A 20,572-nucleotide genomic window follows, 5' to 3' on the forward strand; every position below is an offset into this window, starting at 1 on the left:
AGGAGTCTTCAAAATCTGGGATCCACCACAGGGTCACTTGGTAGCCTGGAGCAAATGATGGTAACTCACTTATATTTGGTTCATATGTGAAAAGAAGATTATAGTAGAAACCAAAAGTAGGATTGTTGTGCAGATTAATTATAATAAACCAAAATATGGTGGAGGGGTTGGTGTTCTACTCGCCTTTCCACTCAAGTGCACGGAATTGGAGTATCTTCAATTTAAGACACTGATTATTGGCCTACGCATGGCCCTCTTTGGTTGACATGGGCTACGTACTTATTTGTGCATTTATTATTAATACAAATATTTGGGAGCCAGCCACCCAGTACAAGAATTAGAACATTAACAATCCTTCACACCCACCTCTGGGCCTCTCCCCAATCTATTCTTCTCTTGCCCCTTTGTTGAATCTTGCGATTATATTATAACTTGTTTTTTGAAATTATAGCTCTATCACACATTTGTATTTCTTTTTTTTTTTTCTTTTTTTTTTTTTTTTGGTCAGAGAGAGAGGGAGAGAGAGCAAGCACAGGCAGACAGAATGGCAGGCAGAGGCAGAGGGAGAAGCAGGCTCCCTGCCAAGCAAGGAGCACGATGTGGGACTCGATCCCAGGACGCTGGGATCATGACCTGAGCCGAAGGCAGCTGCTTAACCAACTGAGCCAACCAGGCGTCCCACACACATTTGTATTTCTAAAGATTGTCCCATTTTCTTTTGTTTTTAACATGATTAAAAGGGTGTTAAATTCTATAAAATCCTTGGGAACTTCCTTTTTAAAAAAAAATTATATTGCTCAGTTTATTCATATGTTTGCTTATAGCTATTTTTTTAATATTTTATTTATTTATTCGACAGAGAGAGAGAGATCACAAGTAGGCAGAGTAGCAGGCAGAGAGAGAGAGAGAGGAGGGGAAGCAGGCTTCCTGCTGAGCAGAGAGCCCGATGCGGGGCTCGATCCCAGGACCCTGGGATCATGACCTGAGCCGAAGGCAGAGGCTTAACGCACTGAGCCACCCAGGTGCCCCCTGCTTATAGCTATTTATTTGGGTATATAATGTGCCATTGTGTGAAGTTACCACATTTATTTATCCATTTCCTACCAATAAATGTTTGGGTTGTTTCAAGTATTTATCTTATGAAATGTTCCCAGGGCTGCTGGAAATGTGCTTGTTAACGTTGTTTATGGTACACAGAGTTTTTCTTGGGTGTATACTTAGAAATAGAATTCCTAAGTTACTGCATATGGAAATGTTCAATGTTTAGATATTGACAAACTTCTGGAAGTGGTCATACCCATTTGTACTCTCGAGAGTTTATGTAAGACACCATGTCATAATTGGCACCGTCATACTCTGTAATTTTGCCTCATACTGAATGAGTCTAAACTGGTATCTCATTGTGATTTTCATTTGTCTTCCCCAACCAGGAAAGTTGACTGGCTCATAATGATTTTATTGACCATAGGTGTTGCCACCTCTGAAATTCCTGTTTGTATTTCCTGCCCATTTTCTGTTCGCTTGTTGTTTCCTTATTGAAGAAATCTTTATAAAATTCTTCTATTAATCTTTTATTGGTCAATTAGGTTGCAAAAAGTTTTCTCCAATCTGTACCTTCTCTTTTTGTAAGATTCTTTCGATCAGATCTTAATGGAATCAGATTTATTGTTCTTCTACAGTTAAAGGCTTTTTTCTTTTTTTAATTTAAAGTCCATTTGTTAACATATAATATATTAATTGGTTTCTGAGGTAGAGGTCAATGATTCATCAGTCTTACATAATACCCAGGGCTCATTACATCTATGTTCAGTTAAAGGCTCTTTTGTGTATCTTTAATAAATGCTTCTCTACTCCGAAGGCAGGAAGATATTTCCCTATATTTTCCAACAAAATTTGTGAAATTTTACTTTTAATATTTCTGGACTTCATTTTTCACCATGTTACATCTATCGTATATTAAAATTCCATACATGTATGGCTCTGTTTCTGAGCTTTTCATCTGCGTTTATTTTTCTACTTTTTTTTTTTTAAAGATTTTATTTATTTATTTGACAGAGAGAGATCACAAGCAGGCAGAGAGACAGGTAGAGAGAGAGAGGAGGAAGCAGGCTCCCTGCCGAGCAAAGAGCCCGATGCGGGGCTCGATCCCAGGACCCTGAGATCATGACCTGAGCCGAAGGCAGCGGCTTAACCCACTGAGCCACCCAGGCGCCCCTATTTTTCTACTTTTGAACAAATACCATATTATGTTTATACTGTAGCTTCAAATTAAAGCCCATTATCTAGTAAAGCAAAGCTTTCCTCCCTACTCTTGTTCTTTAGAAATCTCTGGACCTCTTGACCCTTGACTCTTCCATATAAATTTTAGAAAAAGCTATCAGGTTCCATTAAAATCCTATTGAAATTTTTGTGGGGATTGTAGTAAGCCTATAAACCAATATGAGAATTGAAATATTTACAATCTTCAAGTTTTTTCTGTGAAAGAAATAAGAAATATCCTAGGATTTCACTTCATTTATTTAGAATGTCTTTCTTTAGGGAATCTCGATAGTTTTACATTTTCTTCATGGAAGTCCTACACGTGTTTTTAAAAAACTTTTTCTTGACGTTTTAAAATATGTCGTAAGTGGTGTCTTTTGTTACATTTTATGATTATTTTGGCATGCAGGAATCAACTGACTACTAAATCCTCCTTATTTCTACTTGCCCCAGGAGTCCTTGATTTTTCTCTGGAACAACAGTGCCAATGGCAAATAATGACCTCTCTAATTCTTAAGCCTCTACGTTCTTTTTCTTGCCTTACTGTACCAGCTAAAACTGTTGATACAGGGTCAAACAGAAGTGATGATATGAGACCCCCTTGTCTCATTCCTGATTTTAAATTGAACACTACTGTTGTTCACTGTTAAGTATAATGTTTGCCGTAACAATTTTCTTTCATCAGGTTATGCAAATTTTTGACTAGCTAAGAATTTTTATCATGAATTTATACTCAATTGCTATGCAATATTTCTCCATATCTTTTTTTTAAAGATTTTATTTATTCATTTGAGAGAAACAGAAAGAGCATTAGCAGGGAGAGGGATGCAAGGAGAGGGAGAAGCAGACTCTCCGCTGACCAGGGAGCCCAACCCAGGGCTGCATCCCAGAACCCTGAGATCATGACCTGAGCCAAGGGCAGATGCTTAACGGACTAAGCCACCTAGACACCCCTCTCTGTATCTTTTAAAATGATTGTGTTATTTTTGTCCTTGAAGCTGTTAATATTAAGAATTACACTTACATACATTTATCTATCTGCATACTTCAAAAAACCCTACATGACCTATCTTGGATACTTGGGGCTTAGTTTGCAAATACTTATTTAGGATTTCTACACTGATGTCCCAAGCAAATAATCTGTAGTTTTCCTTTCTTACACTATCCTTGTCTTGTTTGGACATCAAGATTACATGACCTCCTGTGATGAAATGAGCACTGGGTGTTATGAGCAACTGAGGAATTACTAAACTCTGCATCTGAAACTAATGATGTACTATATATTGGCTAACTGAATTTAAAAAAAAAAAAGATTACACTGCCTCATAAATGAGTTAGGGAATATCCCTCTTTTTCTATTCTCTGTTACACTTTGTAATAATTTTAGTATGTTCTGTAAAAGTTTAGTAGAACTTGTCTACAAAACCAATGGTCTCAGGAGCCTGAGGGGCTCAGTTGGTTAAGTGGCTGCCTTTGGCTCAGGTCATATCTCAGGGTCCTAGGATCAAGTCCTGCTTCAGACTCCCTGCTCTGCTGGGAGCCTGCTTCTCCCTCTGCCTGCTGCTCCCCCTTGCTTGTCCGCTGTCTCTCTCCCTCTCTCCCAGTCTTGCTCTCTGTCAAATAAATAAAATCTTAAAACAAACAAACAAACACTGGTCTCGATGTTTTATTTGTGAGATGGTTTTTAAATTGCCTTAATGTCTTTAACAGTTGTAGCATTATTAAGGACTTCTTTTTCTTCTTAATTCAATTGGTAAATTACATTTTTCTAGAAATCTGTCCATCTATTTCAAATGTGTTACGTAGTGTGGAGACATTATGAAAAATGAAATGGACAATTTTGCCCTCAATTTCATTTATGCTTCAGACTCTTAAAGTTTTAAAGTTGTGATTAAAAGATATCTAGGGAATACTAGTTTTTGAATTTTTTTTCTTTGATCACTCTTGCCATAGGCTTGTCTTATTTTACTGTTTTTTTTTCAAAAAACCAACTTCTGGTTCTGTTGCTCTTCTGCATTGTATTTTTGTTTTCTTTTTCAACAATCCTGGCTATTTTTCTCTCATCTCTTCCTTTCTACTTCCTTTAAATTTATTGTTTTACTTATTTTATCTTTAAAATGCTTAACTTAAAGACAACTCCTCTTGGTATTGTATAGAATTTAAGTCTAGGTTATTATAAACAAACTTTCCCATTTTCTTTTCCTCAGTCTTTGCTGATTTTTGAAAGATGACACTGAATTGTATTCAGGTATTTGATTATCTTTACTGCATACACATCTAGTCACATCTCTAAAATCTTTCTTATTTGAGTCCCTTTTCCCATAGTGTCTTCAATAAGGGTCTTTGTGTAACTTTTTGTGGCTTTATATGCCTGAAAATATTCTTATTATACCAAAACATTTAAATGACAATTTGACTGGATATAAATTTAGGCTCAGAGCTCTTTTATTTTTTCAATACTTTAAAAATATTGCCATTGTTGGGGCACCTGGGTGGCTCAGTTGATCCTGGGGTCCTGGGATGGAGCCCTATACCAGGCTCTCTGCTCACTGGGGAGTCTGCTTCTCCCACTCCCTCTGCCCATCGCCCCCCCCCCCCCCCCACTGCTCATGCTCACGCTCTCTCTCGCTCTCTCTCTATCAAATAAATAAAATATTTTTTTTAAATGACTTTTTTTTTTTTTAAGATTTTTATTTATTCGACAGACAGAGATCACAAGTAGGCAGAGAGGCAGGCAGAGAGAGAGAGAGGAGGAAGCAGGCTCCCTGCAGAGCAGAGAGCCCAATGTGGGGCTCGATCCCAGGACCCTGGGATCATGACCTGAGCCGAAGGCAGAGGCCTTAACCCACTGAGCCACCCAGGCGCCCCAAATAAAATATTTTTTAAATAATAAAAAATAAAAATAGCTCTTGTAAAGTCTGAGATCCTGATGATTCTTCTTCCATTATAATTGATCTGTTCTCTCTGTCTCTAGAAACTTTTAGAATTTTATCCTTGCCTGTAAAAACTTTGTTTTCAATATAATATTACTAAGGTTAGCTTCTCCTCATCACTCTTGTTTGGTATCGCATAATATGAGGTCCTGCAACTTCAATCGTGGGAAGTTTGTTTTCACTTCTTCAAGTATTTCTTCTCCACTTTTTCTCTCCTTGTAAGAGGACTTCCAACTTTTGACCATTTTGACCTCAAACTTTCCAACTGAGTAAGTTCTTCTTTTCGGCTTATCTCTTGACTTAGGCAAAAGACCCTGTAGGCAGAGCATGCCCTGGTAGAAACTGGAACTGCTCCCTCAAGCAGCAAGGACCGCCCTGAGCCAGCAAAACCCTGCCCAGGACTGACCCCAAGACAATGATCCACCTGACTTCTTCCCACCTGCATCTGCCCACCAACCTTTGTCCCACATTTTCCTTAGGTAAACCTAGAAGCATTTTCAGCACCTCAAGGACTGTCTTCAAGACGTCAGTCCACTGTCCCTGATGTTGGCCTCACTGAAATAAATTCCTTTCTGATTTCACCACCTTTGGAGAATAACCAAACTTAGTCTGTTTGGTACCCCCAGAGCCAGGTGCTCTCGTACCCCTGCGCCCTACAACACTCCTCTTATCTGTAAGTTGAAGTTTGCGTTACAATTCCATCTTCTTTATCTCTTGAGTTCTGTTTTATATATTCTTTTTCTTCTTCCTGGCTTCCTGCGGGAAGAGCTCCTTAATCTGATCTTTCAGCTCAGCAATTTGTTTTCCAGCCATGTCTCTTCTATCTCAACTGTTATTTCTGCTATGACATGTTTTTCATGCCTGGTATTCACTCTTGACTTCCATGATTTTCTTACCAATTATTTATTATGTTTCTTTTATATTTGTTAAACGTTGGATTTAACGTATTTGCTCCTAGTGGCATCTTTAATGCAGGCTGTTGTTTTCTTTTGAAGTTGTTGTGCTCCTAATGTGTCATTACTTTGGCCTGTGAGCATGATTTCTCTGATGGTATCAGCTATTCTGTCTGAGCATTTGGTGTGGGAAAAGACCAAAGGGCAAATCCCAGTCTGTGTCAACATCCAGTGAGATTAGGGAGGGGAGAAGGGATGACCCTAGGGTGGAGAGCTCTGGACACCAGAGTACCATAATTAATTGCTCTGGGTATTATGCCATCAAGCAACTTTTGAGGTCAGGATCCTACTTTCAGGCTTACTCCACCCTCCATGCCTCAAGGAGAACTGTCTTAAGAGGAGGTCCTCTTAGATTATAACTCGCCAGCCCTCAGGACTAGAGGGAGTTGTGGTAGATTGCTCAGTAAATGCTCAAGGACAGTCAACCCCCAGCAGTTTTCCACACTCTGGCTTCTGGTTCTCAGGCCACTTAAACCAGCAGTCTGAGCCTCTGTTGCTAATTCCACAGAAGTGTTTCAGGATTTCTTTTCCTTTAGTGCCTGAGGTTCTTCATCATGCTGCTTCCAGGAATGAAGAGGTAGATCAGACAAAGTTTATTGGGCAGCAATAGCAAAGGTTATTGGGTGATAGTACAATGTCCTGAAGAGGGAGGGGACCCAAGAGGGTTGCCTTTGGAGTTTCTAAGTCTAGGGGATTCCATGAGATTTTTGGAGGGCTGTTTTAATCTGATTATCCCTCCATGCACTTGTCACCCAATCAGGTTTTTGCCCACATGCTCATCTACTTCTCAGGTAGTTGTTCACATGGGAAAAGGTGGAGAGCTCCTTTCAGGGTAGTGTAGAATAACAGGATGGTTATTCTACATTTTAGTTTCATGATGATTTTTCTCTACTGTTCCTCCAAGATTGATCTTGGGGTCAGCATCCATCCCATGGTGATCTCTATCTTGGCTAATTTGGAACTTTACATAGTTTTATACTAGACAAATTATGCAACAAGTATCCTTTGGGACCTTAGCTGTACTAGTAGAGCCCAAAATTCAAAATCTCCATTACAGTGCTTACTACCTAACTGAACCTCTTGTCCCCATCATCAGACAAAAGTTTCTGTGCTATTCTTTGTCTTCTTCACATTTCATTAATTAATGTTTTTCTTTTATGTAATTTTATGTATTTTATGTAAATACCGAATTAACCCAATCATGAAGCTAATGGGAAAAAAAAAAAACTAGAATAGCAGAGAGGAAGGCCTAGAGACTTTCTCTCCATGTAAGCAAAGTGCATTTTAATAGTGGTTTTCAAAAGGCTTTTGTATTTGCTTTGTTTAATCCAAAGGAGTAAGACTTTACAGAAGGGAAGTAGCAGGCTGCTAGAGGAGACATTTTAGACAAATGTGATTTTTTAAATTTCAAATTTCACTGTGTAAAATCACACATTCACATAATAATTCTGATGAATGCTTATAAGCTAACAGCAATTGCTGTAAGTCAGCTTGTATCATTTCAAGTCTAATGGGTCAAGATCTTCTTCATGATTTAGGATATGTAAGATTTCATGTAATATGGCCCTAACCTACACCATCAGCCTATCCCTCTAATTTCCTTGGTAACTCCTCAGTTGTACATTTTCAGCTTCTTCCCACCTCAAGATAAATCTCTTCACTTTCGCTAGAAAAACTCTCCCTACATCTCATCCCCTGGCTTACTCCTACTGATTTTTCAGATCTTACCTTAAATGCCACTTCCTTAGGGAAACTTCTTGAACCCTACAGTCCCAGACTAGATCAGGACCTCATGTTACACAATCCCATAGTAGGTAATACTTTTAGAGCATTTACCTTAATGGTAATTAACCAATGAAATCTGTGGGGAAGAGGGAAATTGGTATAACCTACTGGGTAGCAGGAAACAAAGAATTTGTTTTTGTTTTTGTTTTTTTAGCAAATAAATATCAGAGGCTCATTATGTTCCAGGTATCATGTTAAGTACCTGGGAATACAGTGGAGGAAGAGGCAGACCATTCCTCTTCACTTTAATCACCCATTCTTGAGACTCTTCCTTGGATCTTATCAGCACCTAAAATAATATCTAACTCAAACATACTAGCATAGACATGATTCCTTCTCGAGATCTTTCATGCCTTCCTTCTCATCTCATTTAGGCTCCACAAACTCTTGAGCCCTCCGCTTTCCCATCAGTCTCCCCACCCCTTCCTATCCTCCTATATTTCTCTCTCTAGACTTCATGGTACTTGTTTTCAGTAATTTTCTTGCTGAACTCCCTTGCCCCTTTGACACCCACCGAACTCCAGCCCTGTATCAATCTGACATCCAGGCTACTAAACGTTGTCGGAAAAGTTGTCGGAAAACCAATTCATGGTTTTCCCACCTCGCTTGGACCTCCTTGGAGCTTCCTATGGTCCAGCTAGTTTTCTATGTGTCCTAATCAACTCCCTCCCTCATTCTCAGCAGATTTTTCACGCCTCCACAACTCAACTAAAGCTTCCGTTCCTCTACTCTCACACTCTACGGATGATCTGTTTCCTACTTCACAGAGGAAACTGATGCCAAGAGCAAAGTTCCTGCTCTGCAAACTACCCACTTACCTGCAGACAAAGGGCCCTTGCTTCCTTTCCCACCCACACCTGAATAAAGGAGGCATCCTACCTCCTCACTGAAGAGTCCCTTGTGTTCTGAATTTCTTTGCATTTTATAGATGATCTCTCATTGCCTTGACCTCAACCTCTCTCTCTCTTTTCTCTTTCCAAAAATTCTCAAGTCTCTACCAATTAAAAAAACAAAAACAAAAAACAACTTCTCTTAACTCTATGTCCTCAAGTACCTTCATTCCTTCACAGATAAGTTTCTTGAAAAAATGGTCTATATTCCCTTTTCTTCACCACTTCCTACTCAAGCTTGGCTTCTGCCTTCAGTACTGAAATCCTGCATAAAAATCAATTATTTCTTCATGACTCAATTAATTCTTTCCGTCTTTATCTTCCTTGACATCTTTTTAGTGATTGAAAGTATTATCTCCTTCTTGAAATTCTTCTAAGTTCTTTTCTCTCTAGACTCTGAAGGTTATTTTCCCCCTCTCTATCCATTCTCATTTTATTTCTGTGGCCTCTGCTTGGTAGGGAGGGGATGTTTCTCTTTATTTTCCCACTCCTGTGAGTGCTGAACAAATAAGATTCTGTCCTTTTCTTCACTCCTTTATTTGGAAGGCAGGGGCATGGGGTAGATTTTTTTTTTTTTTGCTTGTTTTTGTATTTTATCTTTAGACTAGTGATCTAAACAAATTTATTCTTCAGTCTTAGAGATTAAAAATATATGCAAATTTAAAAATAATTTTTGTAGTTACAAACATAAGAAATTTAAGTTCAATAAACACTTAAACAATGTAAAGCGATCTGATAAAACAGATCAAAATTAATAGTCACCAAAATTGAATAGATAATTACATTAAAAAACTGAAATGTACATAGTCCTAGCACCCAAAATATAGCTACAAAACCAGGAAGAACAAGTCTACTAGTAAATTAGCTAATAGGGTTCCAGTTTTCACAATATAACACACTTTCCAAAACAAAAGATGAGAAAAAAATGACTCTTAACTTGCTTGTAATGTTTATTCCCTTAAGAGATGAGTCATAGTAAAAACTAAAACCAGGCCCCCCATGAATCTGTGGGTGTATCTCCTGAGCTGTAAGTAACAGGCTCTTCTACCAGCAAAAGACAACAAGTGGCTACAATGTCTTCTCTTCCATGCTTGATAGTCCCACTGCACCGATACCTTCTACATCCTTAACTTCACAATCAATCTCTGAATTTTCTATTTTTTTTAAGATTTTATTTATTTATTTGACAGACCGAGATCACAAGTAGGCAGAGAGGCAGGCAGAGAGAGAGAGAGAAGCAGGCTCCCTGCTGAGCAGAGAGCCCGATGCAGGGCTTGATCCCAGGACCCTGGGACCATGACCTGAGCTGAAAGCAGAGGCTTTAACCCACTGAGCCACCCAGGTGCCTCAATCTCTGAATTTTCAACCTAGCTCTCTCCACTGAGCTCCAGAATTATGTACCCAGAGCTGATGAACAGCAACGCAGAATGCATGACTCCTAGAACAACTCACTCTGTGTCAGCACACAGATGTAATATATACTGATATCTGCAAATTATGTCTTCATAATAACTTTATATATATATTAGCGAAATAATGACTAAATGTCTGAATGAAATAGATTATATGCTCTTTGAGGACTGGGCTCCTATTTCATCCACCTTTGTATGTTCAGTGTCCAGCAGAGTAAATGGCACATGGTAAGCTCTCAGTAATTGATTGTACCTGTTCACTCCTGTCAAAAACCTGCCACAATCTTCAACATCTCTCTCTCTCCCTCATCCCTCACATTTCGTCACTGCCGCGATTGAAATCCATTGTTCCAGCAGCTTCCTAAGGATTGCGACTTCCAAATTTCTCTTCAGAGGGGCTGAGGAGCAGCTGTCTGGCCGGAAGGAGAAAAGCGAGCCATCTGTGACCTGGGGTCCTATCCTTCCTTTTTGTCTGGACACTCTCATCATAGAGTCTCAAAGTTCACCATTGATGCCAGCTCTCTGAGCACGTCGTGCCTCTTTATACCTTCAGGACCGTTGCTCATGATGTTTCTTCTTCAGAGCCTCATCTGAACTTTTCCCACCTGGCCAAGTCTTCCTAAGCCTTTACAACTCTGCTCAAGTTTCATCTTTTGGAAGCCTTTCCAGCAAACCCTTAATCTGAGCTAAATACCTCTCCTTTGAACTCCTCATGCATACCTCTTCTCTTGGCTTTCACCACGTTAAATTACAAGTATTGGTTTATGGGTCTAGCCTCCTCACAATAGTCTTCTGAAGCGTAGGGCCTGCTGTGAGCACTGTTTAATAGATGATACGCTGAGGCAGAGAAAGCACGAGCAGCTTCCCCCAGGTCAGCGGCTAGTAAGCAGTGGAGCCACAGTTCACACTCAAGCACTCAGATTTTAGAGCTGCCACCCTAAAGCATTGAACTCCCAAGGACAGGGACTGGGTCTTATTCACGCTGGCATCCCCAGTGTCTACTACAGTGCCTGGCACATGAATGCAATAAATGTTAAAGGAAACTGCATTTGTGGAATTCTGCTTAAAAGTTTAGGAATTTCCAGAGTGACTAAGAGATGATCCTTACCCTCAAAGAAGTTCCCACCCTAGTGGGGTTAGGGAAGATTTGGAAAATATTCCAATAATAGAAAATAATGAACTCAATGGAAAGTGATGGAGAATGGAGTAGCTTATACTGTGAAACACTGGTATTAGAATGCTGAGGACCCTCTTTAAAATCTTAGCCCAGCAGCACAGACATAGAATCTTCCTGGGGGCTCCTGGGTGGCTCAGGCGGTTGAGTGTCTGACTCTTGATTTGGGCTCAGATCATGATCTCAGGGCCGTGGGATCCAGCCCCAAGTCAGGCTCCAAACTCAGTGGGCAGTCTGCTCGAGACTTTCATCCCCCTCCCTGCCCCTCACCCTGCTCATACTCTGTCTCGCTCTCTGTCTCTCTCTCTCTGTCTCTAAAATAAATCAGTAAATCTTAAAAAAGAAAAAAAGAAGAATATTCCTGCAATTTATGGTTGTCTGAAAAGCCAAATCCAATGGGTGTTGACCAATAAATTTTTGGAAGTCAGACTGGAAGATGTCAAGTGATAAGCTCTACACTCTGGCCCCAGTTTTTTCCTGTTTATCAGGTCACCATACCAGTCATGAGCCACATTTGTACTAGGAATGGTGATACAAAGAATAATTACCACAATAAAGATATAGAAAACATGCTGGTAGAACTGGCCAATGTCTCCAAGAACGAAGATTAGGTAATGACTTATGGAAGAGCAAAGCATCAAAATGATTCTATTATCTGGGACAATGGGCAAAATCAGTAAGATGACATTTTAACTATCAGACTATCCATTTATATTTTTTAAAAAATCAATCACCCAGGAAAATGGTAACAGGAATTGTTATTTTAAAAGACCCAGCTATTTTAGTTGGCCTTAATCTTAACTCTGGGTTGTAGCTGCTAAAAAGAAAACGAGCACAATCTTTGGCTGCATTAGTATGAGTAGAGGGTCTGAATCAAAGGGGAGACGGGCTTAGACTATACCCAGGCTATTGTGGTTCAGTTTGGGGACAATATTTGAAGAGACATTGACAAGCCAGAGTCCAAAGAGGTACAAGAAGAAAGAGAAGAGCATTAGAAACACAATTAGATAGACAGTGATTTGGGGAATGTTTTGCCTGGACAATTGGAAAAAACAAACAAACATGACAATAGGTGTGTGTCTGTTTGTAATGTCTTATACCAGAGAGAAGAACTAAAACTGGACAGAAGTCAGGAAGAAGCAGCTTTGAAGCCAATATGAGAGTGTATTTTCTACTGAAATGAACTGTTTCACATAGATTACATGTGAGACATGTAATGAAGCATGAAGCAGGAAACCACGGCTTGATGCCATCTGTCAAGTGTCTAGAGATTTCTGTATCAGATGGGAAGATGGACTCCTATGATACTCTTTGAGATCCCTTTCAAATTACGATCCTAAGCAAATCTGTCGTCTGGGAGGAGATACAAAAATTTTTGAAATTAATTTCAAAGTTTAGAGAGAATCACACGTTCTTCACTTAGAGACGATCTTTCGCAACTAAAACTAAACCTGAAAAATTGAAACCCGGGGCATGGTTACACATCTTTTAAAAGAGCCAAAGAAAGTTTTGCTTAAATAATCAATCCTCTAGTTTTATTTCCATATAGTTTCTTAAACATAGTGGGACCCATATGTTCATTAACATGACAGATTGGTGCATAGTTCGGGAAGACCTGTATTCTATACCCAGGAGAAGCTCTTATAATTGGCACAGGTCAGTGATTTGGATTTTCTCAGGTTCTTTCTGTCTTGTGTAACATAAAAGGCAAAGTATGCCTTCTAGCTTTGTAACCTCTTTTTTTCTAAGCAAAGTCATCCAATAAAGATCCCACCAGTTTTCAGTTTTGAACTAAATCTAAAATTCAGTCTTGAACCTACTGGTATGTTGACTTTTATTCGGTCCTAAAGGATAAAACAGTAAAAGTGCAGATGTTGTGCATGGTCGAGGAAACATGGTACATATTTTGTTTTTCAGGTTCGTTGGCTCTCAGCCTCAGAAAAATGTGTACAGCACCGTGAGCCATGAAGGTTTTCTCCCCTCTCATTTCAAATCACTCTTTCATTAACTCTTTGCTAATGCCTCTCCTCATTCCTCATTTTTGTTCTAGGTTCAGTATGTTATAGAATTAATTCTTATCTCAGCTTCTCTCCCTTTTTTTTAACTCTTTATATACGTACACGCTTTTGGCTTTTGACAGGTTATCTTAACATTTTTTAATCAACTCAGTGGCAAATATACCAGACTCAAAGCATTAGCTGTGCGCACTGCATTTGAAAGGTCAAGCAAATAGGAAATCTGGCATCCAGAGTCCTCTCCTCTTTGATACTAAAACTAGAGATGAAGAAGATGAGAATTGTATGAAGCTTCTCTTATCTTCTCTTTCTTCCTGATGTGTGGTGATGGTGGTGGTATGTGTGTGCATGTATCTGGGGGGATAAAAGGGGAAGAAGAGGGGAAAGGGGGAGAGAGAAGGAGGGGAGGAAAAATGAGAATTGGATAATATTAATAATTGCTATACTATATATGGCTAACATTGAATTGAAGCAAAAGTGCATAAGAGACACACAGGGTTAAAATCACAGAGGGAAAAGTAGATCTCTTGGACTGAGGGAACTGAGCTGAATCACAGAGTCCAAACTTGGAATATTCAGTCCACATACATTTCTCCAGGTTCTATTTACAGCCTCCTGGTAATTTTCAGTGTTGCACCTGCTGCATTTCCAAGGGGGCAAGGTTTATTTTTGGCACAACCCCTCCTACTTCTCCCCTATCTCTGGCTTCTCTTTCTCTGACCTCCAGACACTCAGCATCCTCACACTGATCTCTGGTTTGCTAAAAACCTGTTGGTACTCCCTGCCATCTCTTTCTCCTCTTTCCAGCCCCAAACCAAGTCTTAATCCCAGACTGTGCAAGGAGGTAGTTGAGCTGGTTATCTGATTAAAATAATCAGATAGAAAGAGTCTTAATTTCTGTTCGAAAGATATACTTGAAAGAGGAGGTGTTGGCTTTAGTTGGGTCTCTATTTGCATTTTCTGGTTCTTGGGTAAGTAGCTTTTCAGCCAAGTCCCAAATTTCCATCCCCAGAGCACTTAAAAAACATTAATTTAACTGGCAAAATGTAGATGGGAACACTTTTTGAGTTAGGGTATATATGTGGGCTCCTGGCTAGTTAGACAAATTCTCATCCTACTCTCATCAATCCAGAAATCTCACCAGTCTCCCCCTCCTCACTTTTATAAACGATATAATTCACAGTAGAATGAGGTATTTCTTGGAGAGACTGCCGGACAGAAGCACTGTGAGCAGGTGGAGGGGACAAGAACCAGCTGATCTTACACAAAAAGTATTAAATTAATGTATTCACATACAAATATTAATTTTCATTAAAAAAATTAAAACAGAGATTGCCAGAACAATGTGATGTCTACCATATATCCTTTATCTAGTTCTATTAGTTAAACATTTTGCCACGTTATCTTTCTAAAACCATTTGAGAGTAAATTACACGTATCAAAAACTCCCATCCCTAAATACTTCAATGTGTATCTCTTAATATGCATACGCTTTTTCATAACCACCATTCTAGAATTCAAGAGGCTTAACATTTAAATAAAAATGAGGGGTGCCTGGGTGGCTCAGTGGGTTAAAGACTCTGCCTTCAGCTCAGGTCATGATCCTGCCTCTGCCTACTTGTGATCTCTGTCAAATAAATAAAATCTTTAAATAAAAATAAAATATTCATCTAATACACAATCCATATTCAAATTTCAACAAATTGCCCTGAAAAAATTCCTTTACAGCACTTTTCTCCCAATCCAGAATGATATGTTGCCTTTAGTGACGTCTCTTTAATCCCTTAAATAGATAACAGGTTTTCCGCTTTTTCTTTATCATTCGTGACACTGACCTTTTTTTATTTTTTTTTATTTATTTTTTTTTTTAAAGATTTTATTTATTTATCTGACAGACAGAGATCACAAGCAGACAGAGAGGCAGGCAGAGAGCGAGAGGGAAGCAGGCTCCCTGCTGAGCAGAGAGCCCGATGTGGGACTCAATCCCAGGACCCTGAGATCATGACCTGAGCCGAAGGCAGCGGCTTACCCCACTGAGCCACCCAGGCGCCCCCTGACCTTTTTTTAAAAGACGATAGGACAGTGGATGAATAGGATATTTCTCAATTTGCATTTTTCTGATTGTTCTTTGTGATTAGATTCAGAATATGGATTTTTTTTGACTGGGATACTATGTAAAGGGTATTGTATGCTTCTCAGTATCTCACATCAGAAGGTACTTTGTGTCATTTTATCCCATAACTGGTGACATTAACTTTGATCATTTGGTTTGGGTGGTGTCTGTCAGATTTCTTTACTGTAAAGGGGCCATTTTGATCACTTTGTAATGAATAAGAAATCTGAGGCTTCTGTGAGAGTGAGTAAATATCGTGTGTCAGTGATTTTAACATCTATTTTATTGTTTTGCAATCTATTGATAATTCCCTATCTGAATCGATTATTACCATAATGGTTGCAAAATGGTGATTTCTTAATTTCACCATTTCCTCCAGTGTCTTAGTTATCAAGGAGTTATTTCTCCTTTCTGGCCTTTATATTTATATTTATTTAACCTAATTTTTTAAAGATTTTATTCATTTATCCGATAGAGATCACAAGTAGGCAGAGCAGCAGGCAGACAGAGAGAGGGGGAAGCAGGCTCCCTGCTGAGCAGAGAGCCTTATGCTGTGGATCCCAGGACCCTGAAATCATGACCCGAGCTAAAGGCAGAGGCCCAACCCACTGAGCCACCCAGGCGCCCCTATTTAACATTTTAAGAATAAATATGCACTTGTGTATTCTTTTTTGAAATTCATTGTGTTATAGTCCATTCTAATCATTATTCATTGGTGATGTTCCAATTGTCCCAGTTTTGGTAACTGGAGGTAGCTTCAAGCTGGCTTCTGTTGCTTTTGACATGTGCTCCATCACTCTGAAAATCTTGCTTTCCAGCACAAGATCTTCATGGGCATTTTGTACTTTCCCACTTTCTTTCTTCGAGTCATTCATTTCTCCAGAGTCTGGTTCCTTTTAATAGAGATTGGCATTTAGAAAGCAAGATGTGGAGGCATATAATATATTTCAAAATATGAAATAACACTGTTCCTGTTTCCTTGGGCCACCATATGGAATACTGATGTGTGGTGATTTGCAATCCTGACTCTACCCTCACCATCATGACCTTGGCAATTCCCTTCATTCCTTGGGGTTTGAGTCATCATCTGAAAAGAAATTGGATTAGGTAAGTATTTAACCTTTTCAGGGTCACCAACGCGTTTGTGAACCTGATAAAAGATACAGTCCCATCTCCCCAGAGACAATCTCAAAGAGGGAAAAATTCGCATTGTAGAGGGGTTTGAGGCTTTGAAGTCTCTGTGAGGCTCCAGATCCCTGGATTAGTGATCTCCAGTGTCTCTTCAAGGGCTGACGTTCTGGGAGTCTATAAGCGACCGGTGCTGCTGTCAGAATGATTCCTGAGACATCAAAATGTGGAAGGATTTATATAGAAACCAATGAGAAAGGGATACGAAGGAAGGAGTCGGTGAGCGATGCATTGCTCAACCCCAGCTCGTGGCGGGTGCCGAATTTGCCCGCGCACTGCAAGCACAGGTGAGCGGTTTGGCGGGAAGGCCCTCAGGTAGGCGGAGAACGCCCCGACCAGGGAAGGAGACGGCCAGGTCGCTGCACCCCTCCGTTCTGCCCACCAGGGCTCGCTCTTGCCCTTCGGCTGGGGTGGCCGAGGAACTGGGCGGGCCGGGGGGTGACCCCGCCCCTGGCAGCCGCAAGGCGGCGGAGAACCCGGGGTGCCTGAGTCCGGAAAGAACGCGCCGTCCAGGCCCCTCCCGTCTTGCCTCGCTCCCTCCCTCCCAGCCGCCGACGTCGGCGGTGCTCCGGTCGCCATGGTGACCAATCGCGGCCCGGTCCCGCCCCCGCCTCCCTGCCCCGGCCCCCTGACGTCGGCGCACGTCAGCGGCGGCGCGCGCCTGGCTGGGCCCAGCCGAGCGGGAGGGACCGAGCGGAGGAGCGAGCCGAGCGGCGTCGCCGGAGCCCAGCCGCGCCGCCGGCCCGCCAGCCCGCGCTCCAGTCCGCCGAGTCTAGCAGCGGGGCCCAGCATGGTCATGGCGGATGGCCCGAAGCACTTGCAGCGCGGGCCGGTCCGGGTGGGGTTCTACGACATCGAGGGCACGCTGGGCAAGGGTAACTTCGCCGTGGTGAAGCTGGGGCGGCACCGGATCACCAAGACGGAGGTGCGGCCCGGGGCTCGGCGCTCGGCGGGAGCGTCCGGGGCGAGGGTCCGGGAGAGAGGAGCTGTTGGCCGGGAGGGGCGGCTGCAGCGGGGTTGGGGGGGCGGTGCTGGGTCTAGCGGAGAGGCTGGGTCTCTGGCTGAGGCGAGGGGCCTGGGACTGTGAGGACCCGGGAGCTGCAGGGGGGTCGGTGAGCGCCGAAGGGCTCGGGGCCCGGTCATCTGGACCCGAGTGTCGTCCAGTTGGAAACCCGACCGGCCGGGGCTTTGCCTTCTCTACGCCACCCCCGGTGGCCGCACGGAATTCGTCCCAGAGCCTCCCACCCCGGCCGTGACCTGATCTGTGGCCTCCGCTCCGGAGCCCAAGTTCCGCGTCTTCCCAGCTTTCAGCTGGGGGTGGGGTGGGAGGGGAAGTCTGGGTGCTCCCGGGCTGCGCGAGGAGGGACGTCGCCAGCCCCGGGGAAGGGGCCGCCTGCGCTCGGACTCCGGGACGGGGCATCGCGCGACCCCGGTGACCGCTGCGCCCCTCCCTGGCCCCTTGGGGAAGGGGCCCCGCGGCCGGGAATGACCGGACGGCCATTGTCCATCGTCAGTGTCTCCTTTTGCCCGACAGCGTCTCTTGATTTGGTGTCAGGCTAGCTTGATCTCGTGCCTGAGGCATTTCCATCTAATATTCCAGACAATAGAACGGGTTAAAATGGTCATCTCTGCACTTGCACGGTTGGTGGCTCGGTCTCGCTTCGCTCAGGTGGTCCCTTGACCAGGTGTGCGTTCTGGGGGCGAATGCGCGTTCCTTAAGCCGCATCTGATTCTGCTTCTCTACTCCAAAAGCCCTCAACTGCGTCCTGGCGGTGAATCCAGCATCCCCCACTCCACTGCACATTCTGATGCACCGTACATATTTTCTCCCAAGTCTCTCTTCTTACCTAACCCGCCCCCCTTCCTTTCACTGCCTCAAGCTGCTCTCCTCAGGGTCTCTATTTTAAGACGTGCAAATTAAATACTTCAGAAAAAATCAGTAGAAACAAAACTATTCTTTGGAATAAAACCTTGTGTTTTTGACGTACTCTACCCTGCCTTATTGCAGTTGTTCTGGAGTTTCATCCTTTTTCGGGTTTTTCTTTCCCCCAGTTTTCTTCCTATTCAGTTTTCCCCCCCTTATTATTGCGAACGTGTTAGAGTTTGAATATGCAGTAACCTAGGAACGGATTTTCGTAATGGCTATGTGAGGTGTAGGACATTTGAAAACTTGAGTGATTTCTGTTGCTGCTGTTCTTGGAAGTTTTGCTTAATGTGAAGGAATCCATTTCCAAAAAGTAGGGGCACATGTCATTGCGTCATCTTCACTTTTTGTCCTCCCCTACTAATGGTGAGGCATTCCAAATCAGACTTATTTTATAACATCAGGACCAAGGTCACAAATTTTCTCTCACAAATTTACCTTTGTTCGCAATTATGCTAAGTTTTTAATGGTAAATAATGTGCCTATAGTGAGATTACCTAATCTTGATCTCAGCATTTCTAAAAATGAAGAAATTGATTCCATTCCTTTAGAGAACCATGGCCTAATGCCATGCTATTTGCCCATAAACTACATAAAAGAAGGTATTTTTAATGTGTATTTTTATGAGTCCTTCCTTAATGACTCTAAAAATCAAACAGATTGTGCATTAAAGAAAGCTTCTTATAGAACTTTTGAACATTTTTATGTGGTTGAATTCCAAACCCATTAGTTCGTAATTTTTTTCTCATCAGCTTTTATCAATATTGGTCACGAGATTTAATTAATTCAGCTGCTACTTATTAGGCCAAATTTAGATACTAGGTTATCTATTTAAGAATTGTTTAGGTGAGCTGGTATTGAGTGACACTATCTCTTGAGGTTGACAGTTCAAACCAAGTCTTTTTTAAACTGATCCATCTGGTGGAGCTAGGGGGCACTGTGGAGTAGTACCGTGGTTTGGCTATCAGATATCAAGATCAATGCATTTGTAATTGAAGGCACAGGTTGGATCACTCAGATCCTACTATACATGTGAGACATGATTTAATTTGAAAGCTAAATTTCTAGTCCGTAGAACCCATTGCTCTTTGCTTTTCACAAGAAAGTGTCTTTAACATATAAAAAGAAATAATGTCAGTTTAAGATGGGTGAGTGTCCCTGATAATATGGTGTGAGTGGAAATGTTAAAATTGAGAGGAATGAGGGAAATAGCAGGGTAATTAACAAAGAGAAAAGTTCTTATAGATCTGAAGTTTTGCAGAGTTGCTCTGTGAACTTTTGTGGTAATTTGCATTAAGAATTGTTTAGCAATAGTACCTCTAGAATTATTTCTTAAAGTATACTACTAATGAGGATTTTTAAAGCAGTGCTTACGATCTTCATTCATTGTCTGGATAAGTATTTCTGTCTTCAATGGATACAACTATCCCAGATACTATAAATAAGATGGCTAGTGGAAACCTTAAAGTTTTATTTAATCTTATTTTAAGTTTTCGTTGCTGAGCATACTGCAGTATTACAGAGAGAACAATTAAAGTGGTATAAAGAACAGTATCAGCTAAATATCATGATTATGCTTCCTACAGAAATTTCCTCAATATAGTATGTTTTAACATCAATGTAAGTTTGTGTTTTTTTTTTTAAAGATTTTATTTATTTATTTGACAGAGATCACAGGTAGGCAGAGAGGCAGGCAGAGAGAGAGAGAGAGAGAGAGAGAGAGAGAGAGAGGAGGAAGCAGGCTCTCTGCAGAGCAGAGATTCCGATGCAGGGGCTCGATCCCAGGACCCTTGGATCATGACCTGAGCCAAAGGCAGAGGCTTTAACCCACTGAGCCACCCAGGCACCCCTAAGTTTGTGTTTTAAAACTTAGAGGTCTTTTTTCCCAAGTTTGAACCCAAGACAAATTTTAGGGCTTAGTTTGAA

At 41.4% G+C, this 20,572-nt stretch overlaps 1 protein-coding gene across 5 annotated transcripts in view; it reads left to right on the forward strand.

Moving 5' to 3' along the window:
* The first annotated feature begins 17,369 nt into the window (after positions 1-17,369).
* The window catches only part of SIK2 (salt inducible kinase 2), a 131,050-nt gene continuing 127,847 nt past the window's right edge, over positions 17,370-20,572 (forward strand). For 3 of the 5 annotated variants that reach the window (XM_047691658.1, XM_047691659.1, XM_047691660.1), the window contains exon 1: positions 17,370-17,647. In XM_047691658.1, the coding sequence (XP_047547614.1) occupies positions 17,513-17,647 (135 nt within the window). In that variant the 5' untranslated portion in view covers positions 17,370-17,512. The remainder of the gene's footprint in view (positions 17,648-20,572) is intronic. The other 2 variants (XM_047691661.1, XM_047691662.1) reach the window with 1 other exon arrangement.

The sequence above is a fragment of the Lutra lutra genome, chromosome 10, assembly GCF_902655055.1.
Source record: "Lutra lutra chromosome 10, mLutLut1.2, whole genome shotgun sequence".
NCBI classification, from domain to species: Eukaryota; Metazoa; Chordata; class Mammalia; order Carnivora; family Mustelidae; genus Lutra; species Lutra lutra.